This window comes from Artemia franciscana, chromosome 8 (assembly GCF_032884065.1).
Source record: "Artemia franciscana chromosome 8, ASM3288406v1, whole genome shotgun sequence".
In the NCBI taxonomy this organism is placed as follows: Eukaryota; Metazoa; Arthropoda; class Branchiopoda; order Anostraca; family Artemiidae; genus Artemia; species Artemia franciscana.
The window spans coordinates 5,736,239-5,760,693 of record NC_088870.1 but is presented as its reverse complement, the minus strand read 5'-3'; the positions used below and the strand labels follow the sequence as shown (position 1 = coordinate 5,760,693).

Genomic DNA, 24,455 nt, shown 5'->3' with positions numbered 1-24,455 from the left:
CCTATATATCATTATTACGATTCCATTTTATAGAGCTTTGGTTACTATTAGCATGAGCCACTCTTTACTTGCAGTTTCTTACAACGAGTTGTTTTACGAGGGGGGGTTGAATCTGTTGACAAGAGCCATTTTACGATAAAGATAATAACAAATAAGTAATTATGATGGGTCATAATTGTCCTCCATAACGCCCCTACTGTTAACCACAAGGAGAGAGTTAGAACCAGGGCCCTCCCTCCTCCTTGGTAGAAGACAATAGTTTAAAAAGGTGATATGTTGAGTCCCATTCGATTAAAAATTCCACTTTTCTGGCAAGATTTTTTAAACAACCTTCCCTTTGGAAAAGTGTTTGGATGGGTCCCCCACCCACCCACGAGAAGTATCACGGTCACAAAATCCGTCTTTTATTTATCCATGCATCTGTGTAACACATCTACTTTCATACTATATGACAATTTAATTTAAAGTTCTATTCGCTTAACTACCCTTTATAAATTCACCATCTTCAACTTCGCAGTTCATCTCCTCATTCAACGCTTTTACAACGTTTCAAAAATTCTTCGAACCTTCGCAGCTTCATTCAAAAGATAGTTCATGTTTTGATCTTGGTTCGGCTATATATCGGAAGCGAAATGTAAGTTTTTTTTAACCGTTTAGGATGACTCGTATAGTGTCTTCATTTCTGATTGTTTAAAGGGAGGAAGGGGTATTACCAGCGTCTATGAATAGGCATTAGAATATTAGAATTTATAGCACATATTTTTAAAGGTCAGGGCCCTCTAGAGGGAGAAGGGGTGGAGGTAGTTGCCTCAAAATACCTTCCCGGGACATACTTTAGTCTGTAGATTCATCCCTGAAAGTTTCATTTTCCCAACCTAAACCCTTTCTGAGATAGCAAGAAATCAATTAACTAGAATTTTATTCTAGTTAATTGACTCCTTGCTATCTCGGAAAGGGTTTAGGTTGGGAAAATGAAACTTTCAGGGATGGGTGTACAGGCCAAAGTATGTCCCAGGAAGGTATTTTGAAGTACCCACCTCCACTCCTTCTCCCTCTAGAAGGCCTGGAAGTTTGCCTACATGACAGGTCTATACATATTGAAATTTTGACAAAACAACATTTTGCCTTAATTTTCAGTTAATAGTTGCTTTTGTTGTCTATATTTAAATCTGCCTTTAGTTCTGAAAATGCAATTCCTGTTATTTGAGTAGAATTTTGAACCATATCAATTTTTTTCAAAATTTAAGAAATGTATTTGCATATCTTTAAAACCTTATAAAATGGAATTGAGCAAAGTTATGAAACTGAAAACAATTTTGTTGTACTTCAATCAAGCAGAAGATCTATTTTGCAAGGTTTCACTTTTATAACACATATTTTTAAAGGTCATCAAAGGTCAGGGCCCTCAAGAGGGAGAAGGAGTGGAGGTAGTTGCTTCAACATACATTCCGGGACATACTTTAGTCTGTAGATTCATCCCTAAAAGTTTCATTTTTCCTAACCTAAACCCTTTCTGAGATAGCAAGAAGTCAATTAACTAGAATTTTACCTAACTTCCCAGGATATAATTCAGCCTAGTCCCTGAGCCCCGCGGGTAGCGGGGCCAGGTCTGTATTCTATATTTATTTAATAAACCTCGTTTGAGTTCTTTTTTTTAGTTTTATCACTCTTTGGTGAATAAATATTAGAATGCAGACCTCATCCTGCTGCCCGCGGGGTTCATGGACCAATGCACTTCGCTCTATAGGTAATGTTACCTGTAAGCAATCCCACTTTATGCATTTTTAGTCTCGTTGGAGGGCGATTTTAGAAGTTTAAAAAATGGATGCGCTTGTCTAATCAAACAGTTCGTGGTAACGAACTGTAGTAAGGAGCGACCCGGCTCAATAGTAACCAAAACTCTAAAAGATAGAATTTTTATACCAATAGTTACATCAAAAAAATTTTATTATTACACTGATTCTAAATATATAAATTTCATCAAGATTAGTCTTACTCGTCAAAAGTTCCGAGCCTGAGAAGATTTGCCTCATTTTAGAAAATAGGGGGAAATACACCTTAAAAGTCATATGATCTTAACAATCACACCATCAGATTCAGCGTATTAGAGAACCTTACCGTAGAAGTTTCAAGCCCTTATCTACAAAAATGTGGAATTTAGCATTTTTTGCCAGAAGACAAATCATGGATGCGTGTTAATTTGTTTTTGTTTTTGTTTTTTTGTCGTTTTGCTTTGTTTTTTTTTTCCCAGGGGTGATCATATCGACTCAATGGTCCTAGAATGTCGCAAAAGGGCTCATTCTAACGGAAATTAAAAGTTCTAGTGCCCTTTTTAAATGACCAAAACAATTGGAGGGCACCTAGGCCCCCTCCCACGCTCATTTTTTCCCCAAAGTTACCGGATCAAAATTATGAGATAGTCATTTTATTCACCATAGTCGAATAACCTAATAACTATGTCTTTGGGGACGACTTACCCCCCAAAGTCGCCGTGGGAGGGGCTGCAAGTTACAAACTTTGACCTGTGTTTACATATAGTAATGGTTACTGGGAAGTGTACAGACGTTTTCAGGGGGATTTTTTGCTTTGGGGGGAGAGTTGAAGGGGTGGTTACGTAGGAGAATGTTTTATTGGGGAAGAGACTTTCAATGGAGGGGGCGCAGGATTTTCTAGCATTATTTAAAAAAAAACAATGAAAAAATAAACATGAAAAGTTTTTTCTATTGAAAGTGAGGAGCAGCATTAAAACTTAAAACGAACAGAAATTATTACGCATATGAGGGGTTTACCTCCTCGTAATACCTCGCTCTTTACGCTAAAGTATTTTTAGTAATTTCAACTATTTATTCTACGGCCTTTGTGATTCAGGGGTCATTCTTAAGGAATTGGGACAAAATTTAAGCTTTAGTGTAAAGAGCGAGGTATCGACGAGGGGTGAGCCCCCTCATATACTCAATAAAAACATACGAATATAGAAGTTTGCTACGTAAGTTAATTCGTAAGTTACGTATACTTTTTACTTATGAAAACGTTCGTAAAAAATTAAAAGTTATAGTTGCCTTTTTAAGTAATCAAACAATTGGAGGGCAACTAGGCCTCCTCTCTCGCTTCTTTTTTTTCAAAATCTTCCGATTAAAAGTATGAAAAAGCCATTTAGCCCAAAAAAAATTTATATGCAAATTTCGTATTAATTATTTACGCGTGGAGAGCCAAGATAAAAAAAATTGCATTAATTAAAAAACGTCCAGAAATTAAACAAAAAAAAACAAGTTTTTTTAAATGAAAGTAAGGAGCAACATTAAAACTTAAAACGAACAAAAATTATTCCGTATATGAAAGGGGCTTTTCCTCCTCAACGCCCCGCTCTTTATGCTAAAGTTTTTTACTGTTTTAAAATGTAGAGTTAAGTGAGAGTCAAACTTTAGCGTAAAGAGCGGGGCGTTGAGGAGGAAAAGCCCCTTTCATATACGGAGTTATTTTTGTTCGTTTTAAGTTTTAATGTCGCTCCTTACTTTCATTTAAAAAAACTTGTTTTTTTTTGTTTAATTAATGACAAAGAAACAATATGCGATCATCAGAATCTTGCTATATACAGCAATACGCACTTTAGACAGCTTGTGACGAAACTAAACATTTACCACAATTCTTATTTGATGATATACGGAATAATTGTAGCTAAAACATTTTGACTGCAGATCCACTATACCCTCCCCCCCCACCTAATGTGCAAGTATAAAGCCGAGATTATATATTTGCCATAGATTCCGCCATCGGTTCCTCTTGTTTCAACCCACGTACCCGTAAATTGATAGATAATTTGGGCTATATATTTGCACATTTAGGGGGGGGGGCAAAGTAAAATGAAGCGCTTTTAGGAATGATAAGAAGAAGGTTGCTTTCAGAATTTTATTGTTTCCTTATGAGTAGGCCTCAAGGCAGAATGATACCGTTTCCTTTGCTAAAACTCAATTAGCTTTTTGTGGTTAATTTTACCTACAGGACAGGAGTCGGATAGGAAGAAATTTACGAATTAATTCCCAGTAAATTATACTTTTGCATATAATGTAGATATGAAAAAACTGAACATATAATTTGATGCTTTTGTTTTGCTGTGACGCAGTTTTCGAGAGATTTATGGTTCTTTTTAAGAAACTTGGCAAATTTTTTCACAATAACATTTTATTGTTAAATAAACCAAAATAACAATTACCATTCCTGAATTTGATACAAATGGCGATTTTCTCACTAGACGTTTTTTAGAACAGATCTTTAAACTTTCGGTTATTATGGGCTGTTTGAGCTCCTTTTAGGACTAAAAAGAATTGGCATCCAGAAGCGATTATTTTTGCATAAAAAGGGTATTTAGTGATGTATTCACTTGCTTCCCATATACGAAAAAGTGTAAATTTACTTAATTCCCTACTCAATGTTCTTTCTAAATGAAATAATCACTACCGTCACAATTGTGTACCAGTCTTTCTAATGGGGCGTGATATTGCCCTGGGCGTCATGCTAAAGTTAGATAATTTGCTGTTCCTTCCAAATTGGCTTTATTTGGAATTATGAACCAACTGTTGATGAAAATTAAAACATTAATGGTAAACCCACAAAATCAACAAACACTTGTCTAACCAAATCACGGGGGAGGGGGACTGGGACACAATTTTGACGGCAGTGATGGGTAGGTAATAAATGGGAAACCTAAAATGTAGCTAAAAATCTAAAATCTAGACCCAAAAAAAGACTTAAAAACCAAAAAACTCTAAAAGCAGGCAAAAAATCTAAAACCTAGAACCGAAAAAAAAAGATTTAAAACGACTTCAAAGTTTGTTGTTAAAGTTTAATACAGTTTAAATAGTGCTCTAAGCTTTACAATCTTCTAGGCCCTGGGGATGAATAAATGGTAGAAATAGCCTAGTAACTTGATAACACATTCCCGGGTTTATGTGAGGGGCTTGGATTCATTCCTGTAAACTAAATGAATTAGCCTACAAAAAGGATAAAACACCAATAAATTCAAATTCTATCGCAAATAGGGTATAATTCAAGAATATTCTTTAGATTTGAAAATTATTCCCGTTTGAAACATTGTTTCCATTTATTGCTCCCAGGTTTGACATTTGTTTCCATTTTTTCCTGAGCCCAGCTCAAGGAGTTATTTTGTCTGATTTTTCGACAACAGGTTTGAACAACCTGCCATAAAAATTCAAATATAGCACGAATTTTCCTATCAAAGTTTCTTACAAGCGATTATGAGCTGAGTTTTTCGTTTTGCTCCGAAATTTTCTCAGATAAGCCCAATAGGAAGCAGCTTCAGTTTTCATTAATTATTTTTTCCTTTTTTTTTACAGATAGCCTAAGACTATATGACACCAAAATAAGAGGATTAGGGAAAAAACTGTCAAAAAGATGAACCCATCCATGAAAATGAGCATACAATTAGCGATATAAATGTATCTCTTTTTGTTCATGTTTCCTTTTGAAGATGTTCATTTCTTAACTTTTACCTAAATTATGTTTCACTTAGGGTCCATTTTCACGAGGACAAGGGCTCAACCGAAGTCTTCTGTCCCATAGAGACCTATATTTTCGTGCTTAATTCGTTCTCCAAAAACGGTTAAAAATATGTTTTTTACTTTCGCTCTCCTCCTGTTCATTTCTAACTGAACTGGACAAAGCGCTTTTGTTCAGCTCTGCTTTGAGACTGGAGTAGAGATCAAATCGATAAACTGTATACTACTACTACAGCTAACAACTCAGCGCAGGCAAGCCACCTGAGGTGAACAAAGCTACGCACCCTCCTCGGTCCCAATCTTTCCTAAGCCTCACTCTTTAAGCTCAATAAGTTCCCATTTTCCTGAAATCTGTCCTTAAGACATCCTCCCACCCATTTGGTAGGACCTGCTTTTAGTTCGGCCCTAGACGGTTGGCTACAGTTATTAATATTCGGAAATAAAGTTTGAAAGCTTTGGGGTATTTTCGAGATATGAAAATAAAAGTTTTTTTTCGTAAACAGAGTACATAATAAACCATTTACAGATTATCTTCGTGACTTGAGGGGCTCGTTGAAATAGCTTTGTGTTTTTGGTAGTCTATACCTTCATCTCGATGAAGAATTCTCCACTTTTTTTGAACAAATGGCTGTTTTATAGAGGAGGGGGGTGAATGTGGTTCAAATGCCATCCCCTTGAAATGGTGTTGCTAAGCTTGTCATTGCAGCTTCATGACAATTTGAAATTTTCAGGGTGAGTTTCTAAAATAGTGCGCAAATGGCTGACTTGAATGTGGTGCAACTGCCATCCCCTTGAAAATGGGACCTTAAACGGTGTTGCTCAGCTCATCATTGCAGCTTCATAACGATCTGAAAATTTCGGGGCGGGTTTCCAAAATAATGTACCAATGGCTGAGGTACCCTAATATGATCTTTTCCATTCACAAATTTTTCATGAAATTCCTGAGAAGGAAAAACGGCTTTGTTTGTTTTTGTTTGTGATACTGAGCACCATCTTCAAATTGAATTATGAGAAAAGAGACCACGTAGAGACGGTGAGGAGGGTTCGACCCTTGCCTTAAATAGATTTTCATAATTTGTCCCTTAATTTTTTCTTTCGTGTTCCGCTAGTTTTTTTTATTCACTCCCTAACCCTCTGTTGAAATAAGTTCTAATATTATTAAGTTCTTAATGAAAATATACAATGAATCTTATTTCTCAATTTAAGACCAAATAGGACAACTTGCCGAGTAAAATGGTACTAACTATACACGCAGTAATGAGATTTTTTTTTGTTTCCCCGTTCCAGCCAATGAAGTTGCAATATTGTGTTTATGTGATCGGACGGAAAACTATTACTAATAATAGTTATTTTTAGCCATGGCTATTGATATTGTCTAACAGTAGGGTATTTTTAGAGAAAAATTATCGATTAAATTTGAATTTGAAAAAAAAGGAAAAATTCGAATTTCTAGTTAAGAATAATTGTTGATGAACTATGGTTTGGCGTTTTGCATTCTTTTTATAAGGGTTTTGAAATTTCAAATCTTTTAGTTCTTTGATCTTCTTTGAAATATTAGCGGTTCTTTTACATATGAACACCCCATTTTATTAAATTTCCTGTCGAACGAATGTGTTTTCGAAATCCTTTCTGATAAATTTTTGTTAGATGACAATAGCGTTTCCACAAGCTAACAGAAAATTTTTCGCAACTTTAGCGGCCGAGGAACAGGGTTATAAATTATTATTGGTTTATTATGCTCCAAAAAGTACTAAAAAGACGTGTCTTACGTATGAGTGAAAATTCTCGTATCTTTTACTAAGCTTTACACTAGCTTCTGAGGACTTCTGGGGGTGGATTTTTACTCCCTAGCTATGCTCGTGCAACACCGGTGTTGTAACTTTTTTTTAAACAAAAATCAAAATGCGAGAAGTTCTAATGTTTTCTGGGATTATTTACCATGGGACCACCAGGACTTGAATTCTAAAGGCAAGAAACTTTAAGGCATAAAAGAATATGCTTTGGGGTCTGGTGCTGGGTTCCTGAATGTCTACTGTATTTTGATATACCAATCCGCAAAGATCTTCCATTTTTTGTCAGATAGGGATTTTTCCCTCATTTCTCTTCAGAGAATCGAAGTCCATTTCACTCTAATCAGTAGTCTGTCTAATGACTTTGATGAGAACACCGTTGAATTCTCCTGCTCAATACCCTATCGAACAAAAGAATTGAAAGGTATTAGATCTAAGATTTTAGTCCTTTATTAAGCAAAGCAACAGTCGTAGTAGAAAGATCAAACATTGAATATCTTAGCAACAAAAAATGCCAGTCCACGGTCCTGCTACTAAATCCGGGTAGTTTATCTTGCTAAAACCGGGTAATTACCGGGTAAAACCGGTAGGAATTACCGGGTAATTCTGCTTGAAATTGATGTATTTTACAGTACAGTTAAAATTACAGCCGTCCTAGCACAGTTAAAAGCCGTCCTAGCAGAGTATATTGAAACGCTGGATTTAGGATACTTTGTCCGAGAGAGGGAGGGTTTGAATCCTAGTGTACCCAACTATTCATTTTGGGACATGGTCTAGTGGCGTAACTCTGTAAGCTCAGCCAGAGTTGATTCAACTCCAACAAATGGGTACTCGGAGGAATCTGGGGAAGATAAACAGGAAGGGTGTGCGAAAGCAAAGGATGGGTGGCCCCCAGCATCCATTGTACCTCCTGGCTGAAGGGGTAAGACACGGAAATTAGCACCACTGGTAGGGACTGTAAAGTCCAATGCCATACTCTTTACCTTTTTTTTTACCTTTACAGTTAAAATTCCAGTCTTAACCAATAATGTACCAACATGCCATGAAAGAGGTGATGGGGGCTGTTAGTAAAACTTCTGGGCAAATTTTAAGTTCCTGGATGTTAGGAGCCTTGAAACTGATTCGAGTTCATCAATTTGTTAAATTTTCAATGATAAAACTGTCTCCTCCACTCCCTGAGGGTAAGGGATATTATCTTATATATGTTACCCCTATTCTACATGTTCTACCCAAAGAGCCTGTCGGAAGACCAGCATAACAAAGAAAAATAAGAAATTTACTTCTGTAAGCATCAGATACCAACTGACTCAGAGTTGTCAACTGCCGCCACCTCAAAAGACTGCAAATCAAGGCCCAAAAAGAGGGATTTTTGTTCAAATCAAGCCAAAAAGTTTGCACAATTTCCATGTCTTAATTTTGATCGATTGAACCTTTAATTGAACTATAGTTGATTTCATAAGATATTTAGATAGTTTTTACTCAAATTTATTCAAATGTATGGAAAAAAATTTAGAAGTCCAAGTAACTAGTTATGAACTATAGCTGATTTCACTGTAGTCAAGTCAAGTAACATATCGTAGCTGGAAAAACAATGGTTAACACATTCTTATTCGCATTAAATAATTCTTTTTCTTCCTCTGCTGGATCTTCTTCTTTCCTTTTCTTTTGCTCCATCCAAAACAAATTTTTGGGAACATGGCTGGTAAGATTTCAGAAAAAAATGACTATCACAAGCCGAGATGAGCCATTTGTACTTTAAAATGGTGCATAGGCCTAAAGTATCCAAGATTGTGCCAAAAGCGATTATTATCTTCGGAAAGAGCATAAGAAAAGGCATCGAATGGTAAAAGCACTTTTGTCCATAGGTCAATAATAGGAACCGCTTAATATTTGTCCATTTTTCATTGTCATTTGGCTCCAATATTTTTGGACCTTGATTCATTTCTGAAAGTGTCATTCACCTAACTCAACTGCTTTCCAAGATAGCAAGAAGTGTCTAAATTACAATTTTAGGCTATCCCATATTTTCCTAATGTATACTTTTATGTCATTTTGATAGTATGGGTCCCATCCAAAGCAAATCCTTGGACCCGTGGCTGGTAAGATAAGATTTTTATTTCAGAAAAATTGGCTATCACAAGCTTTAAAATTGGCGTTTTAAAATAGTGCATAGGCCTAAACTCTTTGCAGAATTTTATCAGTTTGAGAGTAGACTTCGAAAATGTTTGTTTTGGTTGTTGCTTCTCCATCGCCTTACTATATGTTGCATACTCACTTTTCCATTTCCAAGAAGAATAGTTGGGCTAAACAGCCTTTGATTTAATGATTTTGATTTAATTTGAATCTCCAGTTTCCACGGTTTCACCTGTTAATTTGACTTTGATCTACTTCTTCTTAAAAGATGGGAAATGCTGTAAAGACGACTGGAGGGCTGGGGGAAGGCAGAGATCATACCGACAAGCTGTTCTATTTTTCGCGCTCGAATAATTTGAAGGTTTTTATTTCGTTTAAAATTTTTCTATCATTTCATTAAAGAGTGCAAAAAGAGCGATTTTAGCTAAAAATTGGCAAAAAAGTACAATTCCCGTCCGTCAAGGGAAAGAATGCAATGAGGTTAAAAAGAGTGAAAAAACTATGAAAGTTTGCAAGTTAGCAACCCCGAACTGGCAACCATAGGAAAATGCTTCTTTTAGGTACCTTGTCGTTTCATAATGTCACCTCATTGACTGGGAGTTACTGACAGTTATCAATTATATAAAGTAAGGTGTCGTGAGATCAGTGATCGGCTGGAGTTACGAACAATTACAAATTATTTTAAAAGATGTAATACTTATCTCTTATTTAAGGTATCGTTTTGGAGATATGCCAGAGGTGATGAAAGATATCTACCACAACAACATACGGCATATGCCGTTCATTGCCCAAATGGCACTTGCCACCATTGCTGCTTTTGGAATGCCGATCCTTTTACCAGTATTAATTTTTTTCGCTTGTTTCGCACTCCCTCTGAGGATTTTTAATAAACTTCTTTCTGGTTCTTATAAAGGAACACAGCGACTAGATGGGAAAACCGTGCTTATTACTGGCCCCGAGTCAGGTAACTTTCTTTGCTTGCGAATTTTTTACTCTTAATTCTCTCTGCGTAATTATCATCCACACTACGTATATTCCTTTCTGTATACGTATATCCCCATATATCCACATATATCCCCTCCTGACCTAAGAAATAGTACCATGTATGAAGAATTAAAAAGAAACTATTTCTGGTACTTGTCTATTAAACAGAACACACTCAAGAAGGGAAGTTAGGTTAGTCCTAATGAAATATACCAAAACATGAGGAAAATATAATACTTTAGAAACAAAATTATGGAAATCAGGCCACGCAGAGCACATTATATTAAATAGCTAACCTAACTTAACCAAACCCTAAACCATCTCTAAATATTAAATATTTAATTAAGATATACCTACATCGTAGTTTTCTCACTCACATTAAGCAAATCAAACGATTCTAGAGAGGCAAACCGGTTTTTGTCAGGTCTTAGACAGCGTGATTTTTGAGTGTGTTCCGTTTAGCAGACAAGTACCCTATTCTTTCCAAACTGTGAAGATTGTTTTATTTAGCCCTTAAGTTTCATGGCTTTAGTCCTCAATAGCCTTTTTCATGGCTTTTGCACTCTCCGTCCTGTCTCTTTAGAAAATTATTCCTATGCCTTATCTCATAAATCAGTTCTTAGAGCAACGATAAAATTGTATAAAATGAGTGGCATTGTATGTTTTATTTGAAGCTTATTTGAGTCCCTATTCTTTTGTTTAGAAGAAATATGTCTATCAATAAACCCTACTTTGGCGTCGCTTGCTTATTAACCTACTTTTTTGAAAATATTTATAGTTAATAGTTAAAACTTTTATATTTCTGAAAGTACCAAGGACAGTGAACATGAAATCTGATAGTTTTAATTGGTTGATTGGAAACCTTTATAACCACTTATATCGTAGGGAATTAGAAAAATCGCCATTTCAATTTCCAATGAAAACAACCTTATGGAGTTTTTATGGCACTTGGTATTAACCAAGTGACATATTGCAATCGCATATTCTGTCGGTCTGTCTGTCCCGGTTTTGCTACTTTAGGCACTTCCAGGTAAGCTAGGACGATGAAATTTGGCAGGCATATCAGGGACCGGACCAGATTAAATTAGAAATAGTCGTTTTCCCGTTTGACCATCTGGGGGGAGTGGGGGGCCCGTTAATTCGAAAAAAAATAGAAAAATTGAAGTATTTTTAACTTACGAGCGTTTGAACAGATCTTAATGAAATTTGATGTTTGGAAGGATATCGTGTCTCAGAGCTGTTATTTTAAATCCCAGCCTGATCTGGTGATATTGGGGGTGATTTGGGAGGGGGAAACCTAAAATCTTGGAAAACACTTAGTGTTTTCTCTACACTCTAAGTGGATTGGGATCTAAGTGGATCTAGTGGATTGGGATGAAACTTGGTGGGGAAAAATAAGCAAAAGCCCTAGATACATGATTGACATAACCGGAACGGATCCGCTCTCTTTGGGGTAGTTGGGGGGGGGAGTTAATTCTGAAAAATTGGAAAAAATGAGGTATTTTTAACTTAAGAACGGGTGATCGGATCTCAATGAAATTTAATATTTAGAAGAATATCGTGTCTCAAAGCTCTTATTTTAAGTCCCGACTGGATCTGGTAACATTGGGGGAAGTTTGAGGTGGGGGAACCTGAAATGATGGAAAACGCTTAGATTGGAGGGATCGGGATGAAACTTGGTGGGAAAAATAAGCAGAAGTCTTAGATACGTGATTTACATAATTGGAACGGATCCGCTCTATCGGGGGGGGGGTACTTCTGAAAAATGAGAAAAAATGACGTATTTTTAACTTACGAAGGAGTGATCGGATCTTCATGAAACTTCATATTTAGTAGGACCTCGTAACTCAGATCTCTTATTTTGAATCTCAACCGGATCCAGCATGATTGGGAGGGGGGCAGTTGGGTGGAACCGGAAATCTTAGAAAATACTTAAAGCGGTGGGACAGGATGAAACTGGATGGGAAGAATAAAAACCTGTCTAAGATACGTAACTGACATAACCGGACTGGATCTGCTCTTTTTGGGGTAGTTGGGGGGGGTTAATTGTGAAAAACTAAAATCAGGTATTTTTAACTTACGAACGGGTGGTCGGATATCAATGAAATTTAATATTTAGAAGGATATCGTGTCTCAGAGCTCTTATTTTAAATCCCGACCGGATCTGATGACATTGGGGGGGGGGGGGGGAAACCTGAAACCTGGAAAACACTTAGAGTGGAGGGATCGGGATGAAACTTGGTGGGGAAAATAATCACAAGTCCTAGATACATAATTGACATAACCGGAACAGATAAGCTCTCTTTGGGGTAGTTGGATGGGGGGAAAAAATTGGAAAAAATGAGGTATTTTTAACTTACGAACGGGTGATCGGATCTAAATGAAATTTGATATTTAGAAGGATATCGTGTCTCAAAGCTCTTATTTTAAGTCGTGACCGGATCTGGTGACATTGGGGGGAGTTTGGGGTGGGGAACCTAAAATGATGGAAAACGCTTAGATTGGAGGGATCGGGATGAAACTTGGTGGGAAAAATAAGCAGAAGTCTTAGATACGTGATTTACATAATTGGAACGGATCCGCTCTATTGGGGGGGGGGGGTATTCTGACAAATTAGAAAAATGACGTATTTTCAACTTACGAAGGAGTGATCGGATCTTAATGAAATTTCATATTTAGAAGGACCTCGTAACTCAGATCTCTTATTTTAAATCTCAACCGGATCCAGCGTAATTGGGGGGGGGGGCAGTTGGGGGGCACCGGAAATCTTTGAAAATACTTAAAGCGGTGAGATCAGGATGAAACTGGATGGGAAGAATAAAAACTTGTCTAAGATACGTGACTGACATAACCGGACTGGATCTGCTCTCTTTGGTGGAGTTTGGGGGGGGGGGGTAATTTTGAAAATTGAGGTATTTGTAACTTACGAAAGGGTGACCAGATCTTAAAGAAATTTGATATTTAGAAGGATCTTGTACTTTAAAGCTCTAATTTTAAATTCCGATCAGATCCTGTGACATTGGGGGGATTGGAGGGGGAAACCGGAATTCTTGGAAAACGTGAAAATTGGGGTATTTTTATCTTACGAATAGGTGATCGGATTTTAATGAAATTTGATATTTAGAAGGAATTCATGTCTCACGAGTTCTTATTTCAAATCCTCCCGACCAGATCTTTCGACATTGGGGGGAGTTGGAGGGGGAAATCTTGGAAAACACTTTGAGTGGAGGAATCGGGATGAAGCTTGGTGGATAGAATAAGCAAATGTCCTTGATACGTGATTGACGGAACCGTACTGGATTCGCTCTCTTTGGGGGAGTTGGGGGAGAGGTTTAGTGATTTGGCGAGTTTGGTGCTTCTGGACGTGCTAGGACGATGGAAATTGGTAGGCGTGTCAGGGAGCTGCACAAATTGACTTGATAAAGTCGTTTTCCCAGATTCAACTATCATGGGGGGAGGGGGCTTAAGGGAGAGTAAAAATTAGAAAAAATTAGGTGTTGATAACCTACGAGTGGGTGATCGGATCTTAATGAATTTTGATATTTAGAAGGACATCGTGACTCAGAGCTCTTATTTTAAATCCTGACCGGCATTAAGCCTCTGATTGATTCTTAGAATTTATTTAGAGCTCATACCATATGAGCTCTTGGCTCTTAGCTCTTCTTGCCTCGTCACAAGTGCCATATGAGGTCTTAGCTCTTGTTTAAGCATAACAACCATAGAAAAAACATTCCCTTTGACGTAACATACACCTGCATCTCTTAGAAAACATACCCTATGACGTAACAGATATCTGCGTCTTGAAGAAGTTTCTAAAAAAAAGTATCAGGACTAAGATTCGAGGGGATAGGGCCCTTGTCGGAAGCCTTGTGGTAATACTATTCATATTGTCAACTTTTGCGTCCCTTCTGCCCCACTAGCAGCCTAATTTTACATGAGATATAGTATATATTACATATTTGGTACTCCTAGAGATGTTAAGTCCAGGGGCAAGTTTAATCCCTTTCCCCCGCGCTGCGCTACTTTAATCTTCTTATTTCGAAATAAAAAATAGAAATTATACACAAATAGACACTGATACAAAAATATACATTGAAGATTGCTTTGTAATTAAAATAGATATTGATAAGGAAATTGGCTTAGAAACATAGAAAAAAGATGTAGTACATAAATAAAATATATAATAATAAAACAAAGTAAATAATATAGCGATATATATATTTATAATAGTAAATATAATAAAATATAATGTATAAACAAATTAATTCGGAAAAAATTGAGTTTGAGAGTAGTCATAGTATATCAATAAAACATACATATAAACAGAGAAAAATGGAAGTCCTCGTAGTCGTCTAAAAAACGTGATATATTCCTTGCGATATGCTTGCATATTGACATGCTTCGATTCAGAAGGACCATGTATTGTCGATCCGAACTCAGTGTCCCCTTTTGGTTGGATGATCAAAAATATTTTCATCTCTTGTCTAATTCTTTTCTAGTATCTTTTACTTACCTTCCTGACTTGAAGATTTATTTACAGGAATTGGCTTCGAAGTTGCAGTTAATCTGGCCAGGAGAGGAGCTCGTTTAATTTTGGCGTGCTACAAGGCCTCTGATGCCAGGGCTACAGAAGGTGAGATTAAGAATATATCTTGGGAATGTTTTTGGCAAAGATTCAGGGGAAAACTGTTTCGTTTTATATCGGGGACAATTCTTTAGTTGTATTTTCCTGTCTGCCAGTTGTGATGGGAAAGAAATATACCTGCACGTCCTTTTCTCTCGTAATTTGTGTAAGTAAAGCTGCGTAATTTGTTTGTGGAATTCTATTTGGCAGGAATATATTTTATATATTATAAAATATGTCGTTTCCCAAATAACATTCTTTCTATTTTTGCAGTCTTCTATGGGGTCCTTTCTTCCCCCTCCCCAGGAGATATTTTCCTGCTTATTATATTAGCTATTGGGGCATAATTTCAATTCTGTCAGGACGGGAAAAATGGGGTTAGAGCCAAGGATTTGTAATGGAGAAAGGAAGGGCAAAACCCCAGATTGTTTTTCTCTGGAGGAGGGGGGGGGGTAACAAAATAATGAATGTTTTTGCACTTTGTCTAGTGGTCTTGAAGAGTATTATCCTTATCTGCTTAAATACTTTACCTGCGTCTTGATTAATTTTTTCCAGGGGCAGGAATACTTGGCTTTTCACAAATTCGGACCAATTTATGAGTAGATCGCATGTAAAGAGAAAGGGGGTAAATCAACTATCCTTCTTCCCCCTCCACCAACCATTGCATTTGGCCTTGGGGAAACTGACACATGTACATTCTTATTTTTGTGTACCTTTAAAGAAATGTTTCCCTTTGTGCACATTACTTTATAAAAAAAAGGTATATAGCCCCATTTTTCTTATGTGGAAAAATCGAAATGAACTAAGAGTATTGGAAGTTTTATTTATTTTTTACTAATATAGATTAAGTCGACAATGATATTCATTTTTTAGTTAAGTTTCCTTATTGACTCTGTAGTGGCTCATCAGAGGTGCACAGGGGTACAAGAGGCCCATAGGGGACAAATGTCCTTCTCTCTGAATAATGGAAACATATACCATTCAAGTTTTGCGATGTTTTAAAATTCTCTTGACGAAGTTCCTAGCAAAAATATCGTGCGCCCTTGCCTTGCTTTCGTAGAAAAGTTTTTCTCAAGGGCTATACGACTGCTGAACAATTCTTCTACTCTCCCAAAATTTTTTGGGGTTTCCCCAAATGAAACAAAATTAGGTTCTCCGAAGTCTCCAAAAATAAACGTACGTAAGTATATGAACGTTAACAGGAAAAATATCAATTATTTTGTTAACGGTAGTTTTTTTAGGTTTCTCTTAACTTTTTTCAACAGGAAACTGTTCTCCCAAGTCTCCCCAAAAGTTGACATTCTTAAGTCCATGAACATTAACAGGTAATAAAAATCAGTTGTTTTCATTAACTCAAATTTTTTGGGATTTCTGCGAGTTTCCTCAAAAGCTAATTGGGTTCTTCAAAAATTTTCGAAAATTAACGTATGTGTATACATGAACGCTCGTGAATATCTGACTGATAGATCATATGGAAACAAAGCAAATGCATAGAAAGTGGAGAAAGTATTAAGATATGAACTAAGGAGGTGTGAAGTGGAGGCCATGGATAAAATTGCTGAGGAAATGGAAGATGCAGCTAGACGGAATAATAGTAAAATATTGTACTGACATGTTAATAAATTGAGAGGGAGTAGTTAATCCAGACTTGTCCCAGTTACAGATAGGAACGGGGCCACTATTAGTGATAAGGAAGGAGTGAAAGAGAGATGGGTGGAATATTTTGAGAATGTGCTAAACAGGGATACAGTTGCAGGAAAAGATATAGAGGAAAATGAAAAAGTTTGATGCCTTGGATGTGAATGAAGATTTGTTTTGCGAGGAAGAATTAGAAATAGTACTAACAGGATTAAAAAATAAAAAGGCTCCAGGTGTTGATAGTTTGGTAAATGAGTTTTAGATATGGTGGCTCTGAGGTTAGAAATAAATTACTGATTATGAATATGATTTTTGAAAAAGGGGAAGTACCTAACGATTTTATGAAAGCCTTAATTAAACCACTGTATAAGAAAGATGATAAGAGTGAGCATTGTAATTATCGAGTCTTTAGTCTAGTCTCTGTAGGTAGCAAATTACTAAGTAAAAATGATACTTTTTAGACTGAAGATGCTGTAGACAGTTTTAAGAGAAGATCAGTGCCGTTTTAGAAAAGGTAGAGGATGTATAGACCAAATTTTCATTCTTAGATTAATAATTGAGAATTCCCTTCGTTGTAAAACACCTTTGGTCCTCAGTTTTATCGATTATGAGCAAGCTTCCGATTATGTTGATAGAAGAGCGTTAGCAAAGGTCTTATCCTCATATGGTATACCAGGCATACATTAAAGTGATTAGTGCTATGTACAAGAATAATACTGCTGCAGTTAAGGTATGGAATGAGGTTAGAAGCTGGTTTTGTATTAAATCAGGAGTTAAGCATGGTTGTGTTATATCTCCCTTTATATGTATAATTGATAGAGAGCACAGGGAAGGCAATGGGAGACCAAGGAATCGAGTGGTTAGGAAACACTTTCCTGGATTTAGGTTATATTGATAATTTAAGCATCCTAGATGAAAGCGTGAGCAAAATGAATGAACTTTTAGAGGCTTTGCAAGCTCAGATGCTAGAATAGGTTTGGAAATTAATGTTAAGAAGACTAATTCACTAAGGCTAGGAATAAGTGAAGATGAAAAGGTGACGTTGGGTAACGAAAAGATTGATCAGGTGGGAAGCTTCACTTACCTTGGTAGTATCATTAGTAAAGACGGTGGGAGCAGTGAAGGTGTTAAAAGTAGAATAGCCAAGGCTCAGAGTGTTTTTCACAGATAAAAAAAAAAGTTTGGAAGAATAGGAAGATAAGTCTGCAAACCAAGATTAGATTTTTGGAAGGTATAGTGATTACTGTGGTCAAATATGGCTATGAAGCATGGGCGCTCTTAAAAGCGGACGAAGATTTACTAGATGTTTTCCAGATAAATTGCCTACGGATTGTTCTGGGTACCCGGCTGACCGACCGTATTTCAAACAGTAGGCTGTACGAAAAAATGTGATTCAATCCCGTTTTCTAGGGCTATAATGAAAGAAAGGTCGAGATAGCTAGGGCACGTTCTGCGGATGAAGGATGACAGATTGCCGAAGATTGTCATTGTTGGCCAACCATATAGGGGTAAACAGAAAGCAGGTTTTCCTCGTCCGGGGTGGGAGGTTGTCATTAAAAAATATTTAAAGGGAATGGTAAGTTCTTGGGAGGGTGTAAGGAGGGAGGCTTTGAATAAATCGGGATGGAGGAGGAGCGTGCGTAGTTGTGTTGGCCTCAGGTGGTCTGGTGCTGCGGTGAGTTGCTAGTGGTAGTAGCAGTAGTATACATGAACTTCAACAGGGAAATACAAATCGATTGTTTTCGTCAATGCTAATTTTTCAGGGTTATCCCGAATTTTTCCGAAAGACATTTGAGTTCTCCAAGATATCTAAAAATTGCATTCGTACATAGATAAATGTTAACAGAAAATAAAATTGTTAACCAGATTTTTCCATCGGGAGGAAAATCCCTTGTGGGGGGGTGAACTTTTGGGAAAAATTTTACACGGGTAATTTTGCACTATCGATCAACAAGTGGAGTAACGTTATTTTTATACAATTCTGAAAAAGGCTTATGCCAGCTTTGCCTCCCACTAAGACTATCTGTCTTGGCTTTTTCTCCAATTAAGTCATGGCTTGATAGCAAATTGATTTAAGTTTTATTGCCAAAATTCATATACGAAATTCGTTTTATTTGTCTAAATTTTGTTTTATTTGTCTTACCATTTAAGGTGTGGATATTTTCTGGGATAATTTTGCGTTGAAACTGTTAGCGGAGTTACAATTTTCTGGGGGGGGTATGTGGAGGGGGTGGCGTTTCGCCGGGAGAAATTCTCCCTTGGGGAATTATTTTATTAGATCTGAGAAAATTGCCATCTGCTTTTAACAGCTCGTCTTGATAATGCCATCGCAGTGTCATGTTGTCATCAAGTTTCTGGTTTTTAAATCCTGGGAAGCATAAAAAGGGTATCTTTATAATCTCTATGGTTGAAAACGCTGGACTAGAGTTTTATAAGTTTCAGGGAAAAGTTAGTTTGGGTAAAAGTTAGCTCAGGAAAAAGTTTTACTTGGGAGGATCTTTCCATGGAGGAATTTTTCATGGGGGAAGAGAATCAAACAGTTCATGGTAGCGAACTAAGTAAGGAGCGACCCCACTCAATAGTAATCAAAACTAAAAAACGGAATTTTGATAACACTAGATATATCAAAGGAGTTGGATTTTTATGCTGATTTCAAATATATGTTTCATTAAGTTTAGTCATACCCTTCTAAGGTTACGAGCCTGAGAAAATGTGCCCTATTTTAGAAAAAGGTACGAAAATCCCCTAAAAATCACATAATCTTAATGAAAACCACACCATCAGATTCAGCATATCAGAAAACCCTATTGTAGAGGTTCCAAGCTTCTATCTGCAAAAATGTGGAATTTCGTTTTTTTTTTGCCTGGAGAAGATCACGGATGCGTGTTTTATTTGTTTAGTTGTTTGTTTTTTTTTTCAGGGGTGATCGTATAGACCCAGTGATCCTAGAATATCGTGAGAGGGCTCATTCAAATGGAAGTTAAAGTTCTAGTGCCCTTTTAAAGCGACAAAAAAGATTGGAGGGCAACTAGGTTCCTCCCCCGCCCCTTTTCCCCCCAAACAGTCCGAATAAAATTTTGAGATAGCCTTTCATCATAGTTGAAAGGCCCAATAGCTATGCCTTTGGATATGACATGACCCCACCCCCTAGAGCCCCAGGGGAAAGATATTAAAGTTATAAGAATTGCCCATTGTTTACGCATAGTATTTGTTATTGGGAAGCATGCATACATTTTAGGGTGGGAAGACGAATTTTCCGCTAGGGGTTTTTCCACAGGGAAACTTTCCATGGGGAGGGAAGCTTCCAGGGGGTGAAATTGTCAAAAGAAATCATTCCCCGGGGAAATTTTCGAGAATTCCTATACAAAATTCTTTTTATATTTCTTGCTTTGTCTCTCCCGATCTGAATTTTACGCGTGGAATTGTTAAGGGTAATTGCCTGGGTAAATCTTCACCGGGATTGAAGTGTTCATAGGATATATCCGTCGGAAGGGTGTTTCTCTATGGAGGTGGGGCCATATTTCCTGGGATTATTTAAAAAAGGACCAGAAATTAAATTAAAAAAACAAGTTTTTTCAACTGAATTTAAGGAGCAACAAGAAACCTTAAAACGAACTGAAATTATTACGTATATGAAAGGGGTCACTTCCTCCTTAATTTCTCGCTCTTTACGTAAACGTTTGAGTTTTGTCCCAATTCTTTTAGAACAACTTCTTAAACACTATGTTCATTTAATTCGAACAATAATAAGTTTTTTTGAAAAGTACTTAAAAAAAACTTTAGCGTAAAGAGCGAGGTGTTGAGGAGGAGGCAATTCCCTTCATATACGTAATAATTTCTGTTCGTTTTTAGTTTTAATGTTGCTCCGTATTTTCAGTTGAAAAAAACTTTTTTTATTTAATTTCAGAAGACAAGCTCTATCCGGAAAACAAAGGATTCCAACATTCATGATGGAGGCGACCTTATTTTGTGGTTGGAAGATCAATTTTCCACCTGAAACTATTCCTTAGAATAAATAGTTGTAAATTTAGGAGATAATCGTTTTTTGTGTTTTTTTTTTTTTACAGCAAAAATCCGTGAACTTAGTGGCAATGACAAGATTGTTTCAAAGAATTTCGATCAATCAGACATGAGATCTGTGCGCCAACTCGCCGATGAACTAAACAGAGAGGAAGAAAAAATAGACATTTTGATAAACAATGCTGGAATTCAGGCTTGGGAACAGGTTGTTTCAACGACAGACGATGGCCTTGAGTATCAAATGGCCGTCAACTATTTTGGAGCTTTCCTCTTGACTAACCTCATTATCGGTAAGTTTGCCTTTCATAGTCCAAGACCAAAGGGTGCGGGTAGCTTACAAGAATAGAAACTGGTATTAGTCCCAGAAAACACCAGCGTCGTCTAGCCTTGGGCAACACTCGACATTTTTCAAGCTTTATAATCGTTCTGACACTTTATTACCGCGCTAATTCTACCAACTATGCAAATTAAATTAATTATTCTTATTATTACAACACTGAAAAAATTCCAAATTCCACCAAATACTAGATAGCGTTGACGTTTTTTTGTAGTTACTAGTGCCAGTTCCTATTGTTATAAGATACCCATAGTCTTTGGTCCTAGACATTATTTGAGCAAACCACTATTGCCGATTCTTGAAAAAATGTCTTGGCGAAGGGTTACCCAACATTGCGATAGATCTTTTGATAAAAATCTTTTTCTATATTTACCTGGAGGGCTCAGTAGGTTTTCACTAGCATCCTTTAAATCTGTTACTTTACTGAAATAATTTATTCAAGATTCACTAAACTGAAAAATAGAGTTAAACGAGTGACATATAATACACAAGTACCAAAATTCCCCCCATTGTCATTAGAGGGAGGCGTAGTAAACCGACAGACAGACGAAAGACGTGCTTTACAGTTTATATTTCTTTAGGAGAATCTTATTCTTGAGCCGTCTATATATTTGTAATGTTTTAGTTTTTTATTCTGCATCCTTGTTACTTTTGGCCTCAATCTATTTACGTCTCTGCCATTAATATTTTTGTATTGGTATTTTTTAAATTGAGAGAATTAAGTAAAATATCTGCTTCACATCCATCAGCTATTTTTAAATTACTTTGGCTTCACTATTTTTAGGCTTCACTTTGTAGTTTCATAAATATATTATTCCCAAGAAATAGGTACCTGTACGCAAAAAAAATTCTGGAACGGTAAGAAATAATGGCCATTTGGTCGAATTTCACACCTAAATGTAGAGGGTAACGCAAAACCCTAGCACTTTAACAAACCAATATATGCATAGATGGCATAGATGAAAATAATAACCTCTTTAATAACTGAGCTGGACTAATTTGTGACAGGAATATTTCAATAGTTCCAATTCAGAAGAGGGAGAAGATGATTTGTTCCTTTTTTCTGAATCGACGTTCTATGCATCGTCTGACTAAAAATAATGACAAGGGAGCTTTTACCTTACATACGGAAGTCATTTTTAATTAAAAATCTTATTAAGTTAGTATATATTATATAACTATTGTTATAATTATCGTATTACTGTGCAATACTTTAATTATTCTATTACTATATTATAATTTCAATCACAATATTGCTATGCTTTTTCTGTGTTTGCAGGAGTCCTCAGATCAGTTTTCCAAGCATAGCTTTTTGATAAGTAACCGTATTGAATCGATGGGCTGGAAGGTTTCTTAGACAAAAGCTAGGTTTTGATCGAATCTTGGGCAGGGTATTTCACACCTCGATGAGAAAAATGTCGTTTTTCAACCAGACAAAATATTTAAAATAGATAAAAGCTTTCTGTTCGAAGGGTTAACAATATAATGTAAGCATGATATTCTTATTTTGATTAATTAAAAAAAAAGCTTTTGACAAAAGAAGTTTGGAAAAAAAGTAGAGCTGAATTAAACCGAAAAGGAGCGCAAAAAAAATAAGTGGTTTTTCACGCTTAAAACTACCATAAGTCACCGTCAATAAATTAATGAAACTCAAAACGAACAGAAAATTCAATAAAAAGCCGAGTCAAAGTAAAAAAGAGCAGGAACTCAGAGAAGCAGGCTAATGCTCACCATGCCCTCTGAAGACCTGGACTTAGTTTGACTTTACTGAAAACAATCCTTATTTCGAGCTATGTGTTTTTATTTCATAAACATGAAAAAAAAAATACTCATAACGAAGATCACTGAAAAAAACAAATGAACGTGGATTGCCAGTTTAATATATATGCTAATATTCATGCCTTAAAGTCTTAATAATTTAGGATTTATTTAAGCTAAAAAAAAAGAGAAAACATGTAAAATTCATAATGATGAGTGTGTAATAATGATGGACTTATTCAGGAGGTTCACCTTTACGCAAGTGTCTTCTCCTCGGAATCTGGGACATCAAAGCCAGAGTATAAAATATGGCTCTGTAAGGTATCAATACCCCTCCGAAATAAGTATAACCATCTCAGCTGTCTTGGTCTCATTGAAGGATTGTGAATACCTTATCTCTTGGTCGAGATTGGTTTCAGTGCTGCACAGTATCTCTAGGTCGTAATTACTTTCAGTGCTTTACATTACCTGTTGGTCGAAATTGGTTTGCAGTGCTGCACATTATTTCTTGATCGAAATTGGTTTCAGTGCTGCGCATTATTTCTTGGTCATAATTATTTTCAGTGCTTCACATTACCTCTTGGTCGAAATTGGTTTGCAGTGCTGCACATTATCTCGTGTTTGAAATTGGTTTCAGCGCTGCACTTTACCTCTTGGTCGAAATTGGTTTGTAGTGCAGCATATTATATCTCTTGGTCGAAATTATTTTCAGTGCTGCACATTACCTTTTAGTCAAAATTGGTTTGCAGTGAAGTGCTCCACATTATCTGTTGGTTGAAATTGGTTTCAGTACTGCAAATTATGGTCTGCTTCGTCTTGCTAACTAAATGAGGGTATTAATCAAGCTTTAACCTGAGACATGGTAAGGTCCAGTGGACCATTATAAACAGGTCTATTTTATAACCTTAGCACAACCAGAGAGTTGCAAAAGTTTTTCTGGGGGGGGGGGGCTATATTAAGTTTGAAAAAAACTTCTCTGCCAGGGAAGCATCGTATTTTTCTGAACGTTAGAAATCTTGGTATATCTTGAAATTTTCGGTCTTCAAAATTTTTGTCACCCTCTTTTCTGCCCTCTCCAGCGGTTGCCCGTGTTATGGAGCACTACAAAATAATTCCATTCCTTTGTAAGAATCACTAATTAATGAATATTCAATATGGAGGGATCAAACCCCTCCATGCCCAGTAGCTATCTTAATGGAAGTGGGTATTTAGAAGTTAGCAATTTAACTTCTTCCAATAAGATTTAAATTCTTTGGATTTTTTTTCATGGAATTTGCACTGAGAACTCTTGGCGCCACTGATAGGTTTCGGCCTCTCTTAGTCCTGAATAGCTCCTAATTTATTTCGGACTGAGTCATGGAAGTGCCAAAAACTATTGGTGCCAAAAAAGATTGTCAGATCAGAATTTTAGAATAAATATTATAAATTTGAAGCATAATACTTTTAGCAGAACGATATTAGAGTTGATTTTTTCAATGTCTTTCTATTATTTTTTTTTCTATTTTTTTATTATTGTTTTGCGCATTTTGGTGTTAAGGCAGATGTATTTTTTTTTTCATTTTTTTATTCGAATGCTCGTGTCCTATAAATCAAAGATCAAAGTATATTATATGTAAAGAATAATTGTTTATGTGACTGGCTTGAAGCTCTTTACCTTA

General features: G+C 36.4%; 1 protein-coding gene across 1 annotated transcript in view; it reads left to right on the top strand.

The window, feature by feature from the left end:
- The first annotated feature begins 492 nt into the window (after positions 1–492).
- The window catches only part of LOC136029904 (retinol dehydrogenase 13-like), a 34,947-nt gene continuing 10,984 nt past the window's right edge, over positions 493–24,455 (top strand). Inside the window, exons 1-4 of the mRNA XM_065708402.1 lie at positions 493–634; positions 10,150–10,400; positions 14,961–15,053; positions 20,750–20,992. Of these exons, the coding sequence (XP_065564474.1) occupies positions 633–634; positions 10,150–10,400; positions 14,961–15,053; positions 20,750–20,992 (589 nt within the window). The 5' untranslated portion in view covers positions 493–632. The remainder of the gene's footprint in view (positions 635–10,149; positions 10,401–14,960; positions 15,054–20,749; positions 20,993–24,455) is intronic.